Source organism: Corvus kubaryi, unplaced genomic scaffold (genome assembly GCF_017639235.1).
Source record: "Corvus kubaryi isolate FWS band 111438036 unplaced genomic scaffold, C.kubaryi_AGA036_p1.0 66, whole genome shotgun sequence".
Lineage (NCBI taxonomy): Eukaryota > Metazoa > Chordata > Aves > Passeriformes > Corvidae > Corvus > Corvus kubaryi.
In genome coordinates, this window is record NW_024582054.1 from 19955949 (window position 1) to 19974501 (window position 18553).

At 37.0% G+C, this 18553-nt stretch overlaps 1 protein-coding gene across 3 annotated transcripts in view; it reads right to left on the bottom strand.

Moving 5' to 3' along the window:
* Positions 1-18553, bottom strand: part of TTC7B (tetratricopeptide repeat domain 7B) — a 110842-nt gene that overhangs the window by 18935 nt on the left and 73354 nt on the right. For all 3 annotated transcript variants that reach the window (XM_042047385.1, XM_042047383.1, XM_042047384.1), the window contains 2 exons: positions 12322-12462; positions 7601-7803 (listed from right to left, as the gene is read on the bottom strand). In XM_042047385.1, coding sequence (XP_041903319.1) covers positions 7601-7803; positions 12322-12462 — 344 coding nt within the window. The remainder of the gene's footprint in view (positions 1-7600; positions 7804-12321; positions 12463-18553) is intronic.

Below are 18553 nucleotides of genomic sequence, written 5' to 3' on the forward strand. Positions count from 1 at the left end.
TGTTAATATTTTTTTGATTAGTATAAATCTGTATGTTTTTTCCCCTACATCCTATTTTAGGTGGCCAGTTACCCAGAAAAAGGCACAGAGGAAAAGGGATGTCAACAAAACCCATCTGTCAATGGCCTTAATGTAGTTGGCCCTTTAGAGGGTAAAAGGCATAAGAAGATAGAAAGACTCTGGAAAGACTTTTAATAGGAATTACCCTTTCTAAAACCTACAAAGAAAAAAAAAGCCTGAAAAAGGAAATTTTTCATTATGCTGTGATCAGATGCTTTTACAATCTTGCTGGCTGTTCATCATCTCTGCTTAGTACTACGAAAGAGATACTTTCTATGTAAACAACAGTGAAGAGTCATAAATATTTTATTTTCTTTAAATAATATTAGACACATCTCTGTCTATGGAAGCCTCAGTGCAGATAACAGTACCAAATTCAAAGACTTTATCCTATAAAACGTAAATCAAAGCTTGAGATGAACACTACTTGTATTTCAAAAGCTGGAAACAAAGATTATTAAAGTCTTCCAAGCAAAGAGAAGGAACTCCATTGGAGTACTACTGCACGTTGCAGACTGACCTGCTTCAACAGTGAATTGTCATGAATTATCTGATGGGTGGACTTTTTTCAGTTCCACACAATACAATAAAAACAGTGGAATGATTCGTGCCCTGCCAAATAAAGAGCAGTAACTCTAGCCAAAGCATCCCTTCCTTCTGCCAGCATCTGCCACTAATTAATTTTCCATTTTTTTAAATGGGAACAAATAGAAGGGATAAAATGGTTTCTGGCAAGCTGTGCCTGAATAGATAAACTGTGGAAAAATCTATCACACAGATAACATGAAAACAGAAATTTAAAGATGAGATTACAGGCAAAAATCCTCATGTTAAAAAACCCCAACAATCAAACAAAACAAAAAACCCCAAACACCCCCAAAGTTTAAAAAAAAAACCACCCCAGCTTTCTGAACCTTTAAGTGTTTCGGTTTTGTTTGCTTTTTTTTTTTTGTCTACTTTTAAATTAACATTCCTAGGATTTCTATTTGAAACAGTTTCTCTCTGTATTCAGAAAGCTGCCTTAACCATTGCTACTAGATTCTCAGTAAATAGTACACCTCAACAGCTGAGTTTCTCCATATAAGCCCAGTTCCATTCAATGCAGCCATTGTGCATGCTGCACAAAATCAGATTACCTTTTCATCTTCAGGTACTCAGATTGTCTAAACCAAACAACCATTTAAGTGAGCTGCAGAATTCCTTTTGTAATGGCTCACGGCTGAGGACAGCACCAACGAATTGAAGAGACCTTAGAGAGCTCGCTCTTACAGGGTGAAAAGCATCCAAGAATGGAAGTATTTTCTTGTTGAAAGATCTGCTCCTGTCACAGCTGCTTTAAGCCATTTGGAGTAAATACAGAGTAATGTGAAAAGAAAGTCTGTTATGAAGCAGTATTATACCATCAGCCCCATCATTCCACTTACAGAACAACAGTTCTCAGGGAATCAACAGTCTTGCCTGAGTAAATGGGAGTTCACCGCTTCAAGCTATAAACAAAATTAGTGCTGCAAATTCCTACAGTCACTTTCTGTTTCCAAAAGAGCAACTAGGTTCTAGTTTAAACTCAAATTTGTAGCAGTTATTGTTGTCAAATACTGAACAAATATAGATCTGCTTTAAAAGAGTACTGTAAAATTCAGGTAAAGCATTTAGGCAATAAGAAATTCTACTAATCTTTCTCCAAGTCAGTATGAAGTGGTTAACTGCTGTACTTGATCTCAACATTACAAATAAAAGAAGGTAACTTTGAAACAAACAGGGAAAAAAACTTCCCTAATTTTTCACCTTGATCTCCACTTTATTGTATTTCAAAACCTAATGACCATGCAAGTTGATTTTATGCACTTTTTTACTGCACCGAGCACTGATGGCTTTCTCTTGTAAGGCTAAAAGGGGAAATAATATTTTCATGACAGAAAAGAATATAGCCTGGGAGTGCCTCACAGCAGACAAAGCATTTAAAATGTATTGAAATGGTCCTTGAGTTACTTGAACTCAATGGTTTCCAGGTTAAAATGCAAGCAGAATTGTTTTTTCACAGTACAGAATACAATCATTTGGAACATTTAGACGTGGCCAAGTCACAGTGAAATGCCATTGTAAGGAGCAGTGAGATTTTGGCCAAACATATATTTTGCTTTCTCTGCCTTTTGTGAAATGATCTTGAAGTTTCTGAAGGGCAAACCCAGAACACTTTACTAACAGATATAACAAAACCAATGACCTTTATTTCTCCATTCTTCTTCAACCACCATGTGTGTAAGGATGCATTTAGAGTGAGTCAAATGAGCACTGAGATTTGGCATCAGCATTTAGCTCTGTGGTCATCAGTTACAACCCAAACCACCCATGAGAACCAGCGTAATGTGCTTAGGACAAACCTATGCAGCCTAAACCAACAATTTTACTGTGCAGGGGCCTGAGGATGAAAATCAAATGAGTTACTCAGTGTTCTCCAGATGAGAACACTGACTCACAGAAAGAAAAAAGTTAGTTGGGTGACTGTATTTACACTTTATCTTCCTTAACTCCCATGATCCCTTCAAACAGGGTCTGAATTCATGTTTCTAAGTCTTCTCTGTTTTTCCTTTCTTTCAGTCAACATCTGTGACAGGCTCGTAAGCACACACTACCCACCCATACATACTGCCAGACTTCTTTCTGGCAGTGTCTTTGGGTCAAAAAAATAAAATAAGAGTCAGTATAGTAAGAAATAAATAACAGTGTATTTATAACTGAGAGATAAAGCACACATAGTTAATCTGAGCCTTAAGAGATCTGGTTCAGCTATGCATAATAATAGGAAACTAACAGGTATCTAAAGTGTGAAGTAGGGAATGTAACTCTCTAAGATATTGCTTTCTGAAAACTAATTTCTACATGAGTAAATTGCTTAAGTAATTTCTCCCTTTCTGTTTTAGTTTTCTACTCTTAGAACCTAAGCTACTAATAGTATTAAATGGCAAGTGCTATGACGAATTACGTAATATTCAGAAAATACTACAGTCTTCTGGGATTATACCAACATACGAATGCTGGATACCTATTTAATTTCAAAGCTAAATTTACATAGGAAATTTTCAGCCTGAGAGAGAATACACAGATTTGTTTCCTGGACAATAGATTGAAATATTCATTGCCATTTCAGGCATTAGAGAATGATGGCCTGTTTCAGGACTTTTCAGACGTCAGCAGTAAGGGCTACTTTCCACAACAGCACTCTGACTGCAGGAGATAAAAGAATGTTTATTCTTTTTTTCACAGGGGAGGAAAACAATGACAAAAGCAGGAAGGCAGCAGTAATGCAGAAATCTGGAGGTGGTGATAAAGGGTAGGGAGAATGGAGAAAGTTGTTCAAATAAATCCATTTTGGCCAAAATCAGGCAGGTGATAACCATAGGTATATGACATTGAAGTGTGAATCATCATTTTAAAAGTAAGTAATTAAAGAAAAATTTAAATTTCATTAGGTGTGAGAAAAAAAAATATTTGAAATTCAGGAAAAAAACCAAAGCATTTGAAACCTTTAGAACACAAGTCCACATTGTTTTTTCTGAATGCACTATACAAACCTTAAAAGGAAGAAAGGACACTGCATTTGTTCAAAAGCATTGCTGCTGCATTCTGTAAAGTACACCTAATTAATACTGACATGTTATTGCTTCCCTCTGGACACCTTGTGAACAGTCAGAGCTAGCCAAATAGCAAGCTGGTATAACCTCTGGCTTAGAGAAAATTTCAGTTAGTGACAAACAGTAAAAAATAGCACCTGAGAACAAGGGAGAGCTTAAAATGAGCATTGCTCAACAAAGTAAAGTGAATGAATGGATGGATGGAAACATTAACTGTATGGGGAATAATTTAGTTCCACAAGGAACTGCAGAGAATTTTAACAGCATTTCTCTTTGAAAAAAACTAGTTCTATTGCTTGGCTGATTTAATTAATAAACCCCCCAAGAAGGGAGGTTTTATTAATTAAAGGTATTAATAAACCTCTTAGAAGGGGCAGAAATAGCAGTGAGCACAAACACAAACATGCTGCCCCTGCAGCTAGCTCTCTGTTGGAATAGCTCCCATCTTAGGTAATGCAATAGTATGACCCAAGAAGTTCCATTTCCCAACTTTAGTTAAGCAGAATACAGCTAAACCATTTGTCATTTACTTGTGGATCAAGTCCCCAGCATTTGCTGTTATGTTGTCTTAGGCATTTCATTAATAAGGTAAAAACCTTTCCCCCAAACCTTCCCATTTATGATTATCGTTTTGTTGGCAAACAGACCTCTTTCATCACCCTTAAATGCTTCAATTTTCACACCATCATCAAGACCTCCCCTTTTTCATTTTAGTAAATCTCTTGAAAAAGGAGTAAATGAGTGAAGACCTTCAAGACAGAAGCAAAATGAGTAAGAAATTGTTTCTTTAAAAAAACTTTAATTTTGCAAAAATAATGATGCCAGCCAATAAAAAGTAGCTTCATTCAGATAATACATTAGACTCCTGCAGAGTCTTCATGGTCACACTAACAGAATGTGGAGTCTGCACAAGAGACAAATGCAAGAGTCTTTTTGCAGAAACTCCAAAGCGCAGCACATGCTGTAACTCAGAGGAAGAAGTACAACACTTCTGAAGCCACAAAGCTAACTTTTCTGGTCTTTATTCACACATTTCTTCAGTAATTTAAATTAACAAGGTTAATTTAAATTTAATTAATTAGCACTTAATTAATTTAATTAGCACTTCACCATAGTAGATCATAATCAGGAATAGGTACTTAGAGAGACTTACGGCCAAAATATTGTATGAAATGTTATATGAAAAATAGTAAATTTTTCAAAGTTTAGCTTTTCATCCTCCTTACCAGCACAATGTAACATCATTAAAAGGATGGATTATAAAAGGAGAAAACTCCTATGCCCACTATGCTATTGTTGTTCATACAAATTGAAACAAACATTTTATTTAGCTTTTTTTTCCCCCTCTGGACAACTACAAAGACTCTCTCCAATCAAAGACTCAGATTTCCAAACCATTAGGATCAGGAAATTTTACTGAGTGTCAGATGTCACTCATTCTAAAATTTTAATAAAAACAAAGAAAAGTTCTTCCAAACTAATTTCAGGTTCAACTATTTCAAGTAATTTCACTTGGAGAAGCGGGCCTGGATACACATGCTACATGCTAGAACTCATGCCATCCTTAAATCTTACTTGCTTTTTGTTTCATTTTATACATAAAGTTATTATGATCTATACTCAGTATTTGCCCCTCAAAAAGAAATTCACCAAAACTTATTAAATAAACATAAGCTCTAAGGTAACTTTTATGTGAAAATAGTTACATTTTATAATACTTTCTAAGCATTACTAGAAAGCCATATCAAATAATTTTAAAATATCAAATTAATCAGAAAATAAGGGGTTTTTACACAGAACTTTCATTCATAAACCAATTGTCAGCTTAGAATTGTGAATACAAATATTAGAAGCTAATGTTTGAGCTGTTGTCACAGAGGCCGATACCTCCACATTGCTGTTGCTATAGCTCCCCTGCCACTGAGATCATCTCTCTTTATAATAACTAGGTAAATATATGCAAACAAAGCGTTGGGATGTACAGATATTCATCTATACACACAGGCAAGAGTAAACACTGCAAGCTTCCTCATTAAAATACTTTTTGCAATAGTCAAAAGGTCAAGAAGTATACAGAATCCTGTACTTTCTCCTACATGAAATTACATAGACAAGTATTTTTATAGCATACGTCTTGAATATTTGTATTTAAGCAGCATAAATCTCTCAGAATCTACTGAAAACAACATCCTAGTGCAGAAAAGTGCAGAAAAGTCTAGAACAGTAGAAAAAGCTCTTATAAAAATTTTTTAAATTATAAAAATCCTTTAAAAGGACTGTCCAATCCAATGAAATGAACAGTTACCTTCAAGCTAGGACTCGAACAGAAAATCCCATAAAAAGGAAACCTGGATTAGAAGCCCAGTAATTTTCATCTCACGTGCCTCTTAGACAACTAATTTCTCAGTCATTCTGAAGAGTACTGTGTGTTTACAGACTATTTATTCAAAGGTGCATTCAGAGGAGGGGCAAAAAGATACCCAGCAAAACATGAGCTTTCGTTTTCACTGAGTTGCCCTGCTTTAGATTGACTGCCTGCTTCTTCAGAAAAAGGAACCTTTTGGCATTTGTCAGCAGGCTCAAATATCCTGAAATGCTGAAAAGGTGAAACAAAAAAATTTCCCTGTGCTGCCTTCCTATCTGATCTTTTGTCTCATATGTTTCCCTCAGGGATGCACAAGAAATTTCTCTGAATAATTCATAAGTACCTAGGCAGAAACCAGCTTCTACTTCCAAATAAAAAGATGGGGTATGAAGCTGATTTCAGCTGTTCTATTCTGCTCTATCTGGAAGAAAATTGGATTAAAAGAAAGTAAATTTCCTAACATAGCAAGCACACAACATATACATGTATGTATCCATGAAGTATATAAATAAGCATACGTTTATACTGGGGAAGGTACCTTTGTACTTAAAGCTACACATTCATTCGAGGGCAAGACTGATTCTCTACCTTTCAAAAACCCAAGAAATCACATAGCACAAAGGTAATCAATAAACACGCAGAATGAAGAAAACAGTTCTACTCGGCACTGATGTAGCCTCGAGTCCTGTGTGTAGTTTTGGGAACCACAATGTAAGAAAGATATAAAGGTATTGGAAGGCATCCAAAGGAGGACCATGAGGATGGTGAAGTGCTTTGAGGGGAAGCCGTATGAGGAGCAGCTGAGGGCACTTGGTCTGTTCAGCCTGGAGAAGAGGAGACTGAGGGGAGACCCCACTGCAGTTACAACTTCCTGTGAGGGGAAGAGGAGGGGCAGGCACTGCTCTCTTCTCTCTGGTGACCAGTGACAGGACTGAGGGAATGGCCTGAAGTTGTGTCAGGGGAGGTTTAGGTTGGATATTAGGAAAACCCAGAGGGTGGTTAGGCACTGGAATAGGCTCCCCAGGGAAGTGGTCACAGCACCAAGCCTGACAGAGCTCAAGAAGTATCTGGACAATGCTCTCGGACACATGGTGTGACTCTTAGGGGTGTCCTGTGCAGGGCCAGGAGTTGAACTTGATGATCCTTTTAAGTCCCTTCCAACTTAGAATATTCTATGATTTTACAAATTCAACTTTTACTTTGGAACACCAAAGTGACTGGTCTTTCCTGTACTGTATCCAACTACAGTATCCAACTCTTCTCTTACCATAAGCCACCTTCATTTCCCAATGGCACTGAATATTAGGCAGATGCAAATGACTTCTTCTATAGTCTCTGTTAGGATTGAAATAGTCTTATGGCTGGCAAATCCTTTTTATGTCCCAACACACAGAAGACTGAATAAATGCCAGGAAAGACTGTTTCCAAAGCATTTTGTAATAAGAATATAGATCCCAAACTCACAAGCTATGGGTTATGTACACCAAGCCAAGACTTCCCCAGTTGAGATGATGCTGCTTATGAACATGGGCTCAAGACTTACCAGCCTCTGCATGCTTTTCACATGGGTAGGACTAATAGATAAGGCCTCCTCATACCAGCGTTTAGCTTCATCAATATTTCCACGAAGTTCAGCCACCTGACCTCTCATGTAGAGAACATAATGTGACATCGGAAAGAGATTAGCTGCTTCCTGGGTACATGCTGTGGCCTCAGCAGGCTTCCCAATTCCTATGTAGACTTCAGCTGTGGAAGAAACGTCAGGACCAATTAATGATTCTTGCTTCATCATACCATGACTAGGTGTTGTCACATGTGCTGTATTTGCAAATAATTTCACTTTAAATAAAGGCTATTTTCCTAAAAAAATTTTGCGTCTTAAAAGACAAATTATTACCTAAATTATTTTAAATTAATTATTCTTTCAGGAAAGTTGGTTTTCAAAGTGTATGAGGAGTTACAATTTCTAAATGGCTGTTTTAAACCCCAGAATACTCTTTATAGTTTGCTATTTTTATCCTAAGTCTTGGATTTTTTCATTTTAGTTTTATTTTTAAGACACGAGCATGTGAGTATTCCAGTACTCTTTAGTTCAGTTGAGTAGCCTGACACACACTTATGTAAATCAGATTGACTATAGGGGAAAAAAGTTTCATTCAGTGAGTAATTAACAACTAACAATAGAAGTATTTGCCTTCAGTAGCTCTTATGATACTCTAACACTCTTCAACATTGCTATTTCACTACCTTGCTGGTTCATCCTAATCTCTTGCTGAAAGAGTGGGAGAAGAGAGGAACAAAGAGATACTAAATGCAAGAAAAAGCTATTAAAATTCTGGGTTGGGTAATCTTTTCCTTTACAGACCAAATAAAAATAGATTCTCAAAGTAATTGTATGACTGCATTCTCTTGTGTCACACTGTAAAAGAGTTTTGTAGATTAAGGTTTAAATCAAGCTGCTGCATCAAAACAGCAAAGTGATCTGTCACTGCTGGAGACATGCTTCTCACTGTATGATACAGGCCACCCATCTTGGTTTAAAGGCTCTCACATCAGGAACTCACACTACAGCAGTGGATTTCAGATTATGCCTAAAAATCTGAATCAGACTGATATTTGAGTGCCTTTAAAGGAGCTTGCTTATGAAAAAATTGCAGCCAACAGCTTTAAAAGTATCTCTAACTAGTCAAATTCAGTATAGTAGAGTGTATACATTGTAATTTACAGATGATACCTGCTATGAATATTCATAATTATTTTCATAAATATCAATTTATAACAGTGACTAACAAAACACGGACTTTGAGTTTAAAGGTTTAGTAGTTTAAAGGTCCTTCTCCATTTTTATTTTATTAAGCTATTTTTACATGGTTGCAGGAGTAAATTCTTTTCTTCCTGTAAGACCAGCTCATATTGGTGAGAGAACAGACCTTTTTCTACCGGAGGAGCATTATTTTGCTCCTCAGTTGACTTGGTGATTTCACAGAACACATTCTACCAAATATAAATAATATGTCTATGTAGATGTATTGATTAATGCAGTTTATTTTTAGAAAATACTGAAATGTTATTTGATGGAAAAAGTCTCATCCACATGAAGAACTAACATGAAATTGCAGATCCAGTCACACTTTTTACCCCTCTTCCCCTCAGAGCAAGTTGTAGACTGCAATGGGGTCTCCCCTCAGTCTTCTCTTCTCCAGGCTGAACTGATCAAATGACCTCAGCTGCTCCTCATACGGCTTCCCCTCAAAGCACTTCACCATCTTCATTGCCCTCCTCTACATGCTATCTACTAGCTTAATATTTTTTTTTTTATATTGTGGCACCCAAAACTGCACACATTATTCAAGGTGAGGTCACCCCAGTGCAGAGCAGAGTGGGACAATCCCCTCCCTTGCCTGGCTGGCGATGCTGTGCCTGATGCCCGCCAGGACACATTTGGCCCTCCTGGCTGCCAGGGCACTGATGATTCATGTTCAACTTGAGAGGACCCCCAGGTCCCTTTCCACAGCACTGCTTTCCAGCCTCCCCTTCCCCAGTCCGTCCATACATCCAAGATTGCCCCATTCCAGGTGCAGAATCCAGTACTTTCCCCTGTTGAATTTCTTATGGTTGGTGATTTCCCAGTCCTCTGATTTGTCAAGGTCTCTCTGCAGAGCCTCCCTGCCTTCGAGGAAGTCAACAGCTTCTCGCGGTTTTGTATCATCTGCAAACTTGCTCAGTATCCCTTCCAGACCTGTGTCCAGGTCATTTATGAAGATGTTGAAGAACACAGGGCCAAGCATAGAGCCCTGTAGAACCCCACTAGTGACAGGTCCCCAGTCTGATGTCACCCCATTCACTGTAACCCTTTGTGCCTGACCCATGAGCTAGTTGCTCACCCATCCCATGATGTGTTTATCCAGGTGGGGGCTGGACATTTTGTCAAGGAGGATGCTGTGAGAGACGGTATTGAAAGCTTTATGAAATCCAAAACAATTACATCTACTGGTTTCCCTTGATCAACTGGGTGGGTTACCTTGTCATAAAAGGAAATCAGTTTTGATAAGCAGAATTTTCCTTTCATGGAGCCATGCTGGCTGTGACCAGGACTGCATTGTCTTTCAGGTGTTTTTCAATACCTCCCTGAGTAATCTTGTCCATAACTTTACCAGGCACTGAAGTGAGACTGACAGGCCTGTAGTTCTCAGGGCCCTCCTTCTTGCCCTTCTTGAAAATCAGGACAACATTTACCAGCTTCCAGTCAGGTGGGACCACTCCAGATTCCCAAGACCACTCAAAAATCATCAAAAGAGGTGGTGTGATGACATCAGCCAGCTCTTTGAGGATTCTTGGGTGAATCCCATCAGGCCCCATAGATTTGCAGGGATCCAGCTGGAGCAGTAGATCCTGCACAATTTCAGGGTTGACTGGGAGTTGATAATTCTCCCAGTCATGGTCCTCCAGCTCAGGGCCCTGAGACCCCCTTGGTCCATCATCCATGTTGAAGACAGAGGCAAAGAATGTGTTAAACACCTCTGCCTCATCCTGTAATGGGCTGATGTTATTTTTATACTGCTTACTGCCGTTAATACATGAAAAAACTCTTTATTGTCCCCCATATTTCTGGCAGCTTCAACTCCAGCTGAGCTTTGGCTGCATGAATTTTCTCCCTACAGTGGCAAGCCCATGAGTTCTGCCCATGTCAGAATATTTTAAAGATATTTTTAAGAGTGGACAGTGGCCTGTGCAGCAGATTGTAGCAGCAGACCACCAATATGCATGCAAATCTGACAAAGTTGTGAAGTAAAAAGGAATCAGCAAAGAGTGTCCAGACTCCTCCTTTGTGGCCAAACAGTAGCAGTCACTTGCATGAATTGAATAATCAGCAACAGCACATGACCCAAAAAAATTTTTAGAACACCCCCACCAAACAGCAAATAAGTAGTGGAACAAGCTGCCACAGAAGGCTGAGAAATTACCAGCATTATAGATGCTAAGAGTTACTGTAGATGGTCATCTGTGACAGTTTATAAATATTTAAAATCAATGATGCCACAATGCAGAGCACTACACCCTGTTGGACCTTGCCCTATTCTAATCTGTGTTGCTTTTGAGTAGCCCAAATGAGATCACTATTATTAATCACTGTAATTGCTCTTTCTTTCTAATCTTCTGGGCTTTTCCTCTAAACCACTAATAGCTGGGAGCCATTGCCCTGCAATGACTTTCACACCATAAAACTGTAACTGTAAATAGGTAAATTAAAATGCTATGAAATAAAGCACTGTTTTGTTGAATATAAACACTAAAGAAAAATAAAATTATGTCACTGAAAAATGCTCTAAAAGCAGAACAAAACATAACAATTGCTGGCTGATTTCTGAATTACATCTTTCTGATCCAGCTACCAATAAAAACAATTGCATGTTACACATTTTAAGCTGTGTAAAAAAACACTGGATCACCATTTTCTGGTTAAAATGTTATGTAACAGCCACTTGTGATATTGCATTTAGCTTGAGGCTTGAAGCATCATAACAATACTAAATCCACTCAAGATGACTCCACATTTAGACAAACAATCCTGAGTCTTTTACATTAATGAAACCAGAAGGAAAAGAACTGAATTCAAGCTCATTATCACAGCTGCAAGGGACAGGTTGCTCAATAGTACTACTACTGTTTCTTTCCCTGCATATGCAGAGTTATTTATTTTCTATTATAAACTTCTGTAGTTGCAGGAACTCTATTCAAGAATCTTACTAACATCTTTTTCCATTCAATGGAATCAGTGACCTTGGATTAGCTCACTTGGTTGCAGAACGGTGCTAGTAATGCCAAGGTCCCAGGTTCCACCCCTTATGGATCATTCACCTAAGAGTTGGACTTTATGATCCTTGTGGGTGTCTTCCAAATCAGAATATTCTGTGATTCTGCAAGGACACCTAGATTTCCAAGTACTAAGATACTCTAGGTACTTCAGCAACTAAATTCTTCAAGGATCAGGGAGAGAGTGCTGCATTTGTTCTACAGAAGACGTGACTCCACTGGTAACAGCTACATTCTAAAACTACTGCCTTATCTTTCATAAATGATCTTACACACAAAGCGACTCCAGTGTGCTTTTTATCTCTTGGCTTGTTTCAGTGCCATACACATGGAAAAAATATAATCTGATAAGTGGTTACAGATTCTGAATGAAACAGACAGATTTTGGCAAGTCCATAAGCTAGCAAGAAAGGAGAGGGTATAGAAAAATAAATTTTACTATCACAATACCTGCATGAAGCCATATTTGAGCCAGAGTCATCCAAGGATGCAAGGGACCTTGTTTAGGGGCACTGCTTTGCAGAGAAGAAGCAACCTCAGACAATGCTTGCTCCACTCTGGAAGCTGCTATTGATGTAGCATGGACAGAACCTGTAGAAGTAATAAAAAGAAGTTACCACCACAGAAAGAATGAAGGCCATATACATTGCATAAAACATTTAATCGCAACCCTTTTCATAAGAGGCTTTACCCCAAACTCAAGATTTAATTTACATTCACCATTTTGGAGATTTTTTCTCAAATGCCAGATGAATTTTCTTATGAAAGCTTTTATACTGGTCTGAAAGTCTATATAAAAAACACACTAAACTTTGGTAACTGTACCTGACACTTTTTTGGGTTGCTACTATGAATACTCTCTATTAAACTTGACACCTCTTTTCTGGCAATGTACAACCCAAAAAAGGTTTGTGATGGTATCATACACTGTAGTCTTCAGGTTGCTGCATTGGCTTCAGTGTTAGTATTAGCTATGTCTTTCCACAGAGTGCAATTAGAGGATTATTTTACAGCTAACAAGAGAAGAAAAAAAGAGAACTAAAATACACACAGCGATCATGACATACACTATCACAAATACACCGTTAAACTGCACTGAATGTAAAATGTGCCTCATCAAGAAGGCTGAGTTAAAGTGCCCTGTGGCAGAAAAGTCCGTTGCATAAAAAACATTCCCAAAGCATACTAAGGATAATTCTCATAAAATGGATAATTTCCAAGTCAGATTAGAATCTCATTGGCAAATAATACCCTTTTCAAAGTACTGGAATTAAAAAAGCTTCTATGACTAGAGAATATCTAATGGGAACTGTGCTTTGGATAGTCAATTACTGCCAGCATATTTAGTCATGACTTTTTTTTTTTTTAAATCAAGACCATGAATATTTTAAACTAAACTCCTTCTTGTCATCTAAGCCTCAGCATATATCTAGTTGTTTTATAATTACAAATTACCAAATCTCAGACTGATTAGGCCTGATTAAAAAATAAAGGTAGTAAAATATTCCATACTGGATCAAATGAGAAATTGTCTAATTCCATCACCGTATCCATAATGATCAACAATGGCAGATACTCCAAAAGAAAGTACTGAATCCTGTACAAGTTGAACTGCACCACAAAAGCTTGTCCTCATCATTACAAGTTAAGAAATAGACAAAACCTTCACTCTCAATATCCCAGGTTTTCTAAAAGTTTTAATGAGAAGAGATCCCTCACATAAAATACATATTTTTAAATGTGACAAGATAAATCAGCAAACCAGAAAGCACCAGAAATTCCTAGTACACAGATCAACAGGAAGAGGAAGTTTGTCTGAAAGTGTGCATCATAGTTCCCTTAACTGACAGAAACAAAGGAAAAGCAGCACAGGACATAATTAGCAATTCACGTCTTTATGAACAAGGAATTGCCCTGAAGATCTGAAACAGTGTCTGGCAGTAGAGTTTGCTTTCCTTTTTACTGGCTGATGAAACAACTCGAAGTCCAGCCTGCACAGCTGAACATTCACTAAAGATTTTGTGTATCTTATTTTAAAGCTTAAATTCTGAAGAAATTTAAAAGGGAAGTCTAAGCAAGAAGTACATGGAGTGCATGATAAGAAAAATACTAGCAAGGGTACCAAAAATAAGCAATAGTCACGAGTAACCCTTTTATTGTCTGACAGCCATTTCTGTAAATGCACATCACTGCAGCCTGGCACTTGTTAGCCTTCCAGGGACTAATAGTGAAACTGCGTTCTTGTCTCTCCAGAACAGTTTGTAAAGAAAAGGTGCAATTCACTGCCATAAAGGAGATCACCTAATCCCTTCCTTTGGAAAAGCAAGTATGCAATTTAGTATTAAAAAGGGCCTGTATTTTCTATTATTTAAAGCAAGGACTCTGGCTGCCAGCCAGGCCATAAGTAATTTCATATAGAAAGTGTGCTGTTGGATTTTAAGCCTCCAGTACTAAACAATAAAGCACATATGAAAATATATTATTAAAGCTTTTTTTACATCAATTTATTTATAAGAAGGAACTATACTGTGGTATGATTCTTATGAGTTTCTGTGCCATCTGTATTAAAATTAAACAGATTGAATACTGAGTGCTTCCTACCCTGGACTTTGTATAAAGTGGCAAAAAAGGAAGAAAAAAAAATTTCAAAGTATTTCTAAAATTTTTCTTTGAAGTGCTATTGTTCAAGTTGTTTATTTTTCCTTTTAGGAAAAAGGTACCTCATAATATATTGCACCAATTAGTTCTCTGAAGAAAACACACACATATACAAAGCAATGGCCAATCAGGCATCTTTCAGGGACATTGCACTCATGCTAATACTCTAACCCATGAACCCCTAAATACTTCTTTAGTATTGTCACGATTAGCTGTCATCTGACTCATTTCTGGCTCCTTCTGTTAAAACACATTTTGTAAACTTTCATTTTGCAGACAACTAAAAATCATTTAAAGACTGTGTGTACTAAAAAGTTTTTTCCTACTTTCCTTCAAATTTTACTCAAGCATTTTCATATTAGAACTAATTTATCTGAACCCTTGTCCTAATCCAGGATGTCCTAACAGGTTCAGATCTCTATATTCACATGATAATTCTAAAACACACAGTAATTTCAACTACAACTGGTAAAGATACAAAGTGGGTTGTGAGAAACTGAGGGTAATGAGTAGATCTTAAGAGTCTGCTTGAGGCTTTACAGATCCTATGTAGCCAGTTTATTTGGAGGTTCCCTGTTGGTTTTGTCACCAGCTCTTCTCTCTCATCTCAGTCTTATCTGCACTTTGCCTTCTTTGGTCTGAGGTCAGTACCACAGCCAAACACAAGCATATCCTACTTTCAGTATTACAATTCACTCTGTTGTAGCTTCCTTCAAATGCTCAGACAGAGCTGCAGCAATTTCTCATTTAATATTTTACCGTATCTTTCACACAAAAAATACCCTTGCTCTTCCCAGACCTGCTGTTATAGCATGACACTTAAATATCAAGAAAGAAATCCATCCAAATACCACAAGCAGCAAAGAGTATTTATTTTGAAATAGAAATCATGAAGCCTGGAAAATTTATATATCACCAAAATAGATCCTGGCTACTCGCTTTCATTTGTTTAGCCTTGTTCTGAAGCTTGTTTATACTAAAAAGGCCAAGTGTGAAACAGGGACTATCTTTGCAAGATGTAGAATTCACTACTTAAATTGATTAACATCTGGAATCACAATCACATTGCACATTGCAAAGTGTGACAGAAGGTTTTAACCATGACAAAATGTTCCTAAACCGAAAAGGTATAACCTCCCACTCAAGTTTCCTATAATGGCACTTGCCCAGAATCTAGTTTCTACTCATCATACTAACATCCTATGTTGCAGATTCAGTGTTTCAATTCAATCTCAAATAGAAAACCTACCAAGAGCCTTGAACAAAGAAAATTTAACCAAGAAGTCATCTCACAGAAACCTTTCTTTTCCAAGACACATCTACAGTTAAACTTTTGTGAATAAAGTATTCAGTTTATTCTCTTCAGGCTTTTCTTAAATGTTACAGGAGAGGCTATATGAACTCATCCATTAAATGCCATTTATAATACCATACATCTTATGTAAATGAGCCTGTTATGACTTCTTCAGTTCTTTCCTTTGTCATTTCCACATAACTTCTTCACAATGCAGTGTAATGGACATGAACTAATACATGGACTCTATCAGGACATAGATGGCATGAAGGCTTGGAGAAAAACAAAATCACTTTGCTATGTACATCAAATTTTCCTTCTGAAAATGAGTAATAGAATGGCTGCTCATCCTTCATGGAACATGTTCATATCAACTCACAAAAACACTATGGCAGGATTTCTTTTTATACCATAAAAGAGAATATTACTCAACAGTTTTACATTCATCCCATTTTAACATTTCAACATTTACATAAAGAAAATAATGCTTTAACTGCAATGCTTATGCAGGAGAAAACAGGAAAACCCCCATGACTCCACCTCGCATGCACACGAAGAGCTGGAAGTAAGAATATTAGTGGTGTGACACACAGAGAACTCCAAGAAAAGCGATTACATCATGCAAAGAGGCAGCACCTTCTGCAGGACTAATACATCCCTGAAGTGATGCATTTGATAAGACGGATTGGCAGATTTAGCCAAAATTCTCAATTTTTTCCTTTAAAATTCATTGAGAGTCTGAGATACTTTTCACAATCACAAATTACAAACATAACTTTTACTGCAAAGTTATGCATGGAGATGATAACAGTCAGGTATGGACAGCATCATTCACAAAGCATCCTCTCAGCTCTTTGAAAAAGATTTTCTGTGCTTAGTCACTGCCAAACGTGTTGGTTTATCTATCTTTTCACTTTTCTCTCCTTCACCAAATTGATGTCCTGTACTACCCCATAAAAATCTATTGAAAGGTAAACAATGAAAAAAAATACAATTTAGTATTGAATGCTATGAACACAGCTTTATAAGGTAACTGATTAGAGAAAAATAATATTATTCCACGTCCTGGTTAAAACAGCAATTATTTTTATTGATCTATATTCCTCATTCTTTCTTATTTAGCTTGCTTTCATAATTTCATTATTTCAAAGCGTACTCTTCATTTATTTTACAAGCAAAACTTGTACCACAAAAGAAAGTAATAGTTTATTATGAGTCACAACAGTAGTTGCAATACTGCATTCTGGATCAATGTACCTCTTTAGGAATAGCAGTGGCATAATATCTTCTCTAATACAATGTACTGGCAGTTGGCCATTATGTTACACAAGACCTGCCTAATATATCTTTATTTGCAGTCCTCTAGAAATGAATACTGCCTCTTTAATTATTAAATGCAAGTGTTAGTTGAGTGCATTCAGGTCTCGTAAGATTACAGCCCTTAGGATGACTGAATGGGCAAAGAGCATCAGCCTTGCTTTACACACTATCAAGCTTCAACTACTGATGGACAAAACGTCTACATTTTGTGGTAGAGGAAAAGGTGATTTTAGTCCTTGAGAAATGAATATAGCTGCACAGTGAATACTACTTACAAACTGAAAAAAGGGAGTAAACCCCATGAAAGTAAGCATCTGATGGATTGCCTTTGGATAGATCAAAGCACAAATTAAAACCCAAAGTAAGAAGAAAAAAAATGTTATATAGATATATATAAGCCAAAAATTCTAAGAAAGCAAAAAGATTTCTGATAATCTTCAAACCGTAAATCAGGTTTTCAAAAGATGAAAAAATTAAATAAGATGCTACACCTCTAAAATCATGTTTCTGTTCAACAGAAATTGGAAGTCAAGTCTGTAATACAAAATGCCCTTGGCTTCTTTCACCAGAAAAAAAACCTGAATTGAGCAAGATATAGAACATGAGATTTTCAGCCCCTTAAATTATACTAACATACTATAGGCATCTAGGGAAATGGCTCCTTACTCAGACAGCTTTATCTTTCATTAATTATTGACACTATACAAAGGACTCCAGTATCTTTTTTTTTTCTTTTTCATGGTTCTGCTACTTCTCATGCATATGGTAGAAGCTCCTTTCCCTGAGGACACAGTAGCTTGGAAATGCAAAACTTGGGCTTCATGTAATGGAATCTGTGCTTTGGCTTCATCATTCTTTCAGTTCGCCTTCATTCTTGAGTAGGTTCTCATTAACTTATAGCTTTGCAAAGAACAAGAACAAGTAATTTAAAATTAACTGGAATGTACTCTTTATAGTATAGGTCTGAGCAAGTTCAACTCAACGATACCCAAACCTGTAAAAGCAGGCAGTGAGAAAGTTAGACTTCAACTTCGGTAGGACACAGATTTCCTGGCATCTGAAGGCAGAACTTTCCTTAATTTCCAGTTACAGGCTTACATATGTACGTCAGCTATTTTAACAAGTGAACTTTTGCTAATATGCAAAGATTTATTTGCTACATTTTGGTTGGAATTAATATCTTTGACATGAAATCAGTCTAAAGACTAGGTATCAAAATTAATTTCTTAAAATCAGATTATAGTAAATTCAGTGACAAAAACAGCGCTATGTAGGCGTGAACGGCAATTTAACAGAAATTAAAAGGAGTTAAAAAGAAATGGCTAAAAAGCTTTGTTGATTTTACCCTGTCACGTGAACTACTCTGGCAGCATTGCTGTACAGTTTGTATTCAAACAGCATGGGGATTGA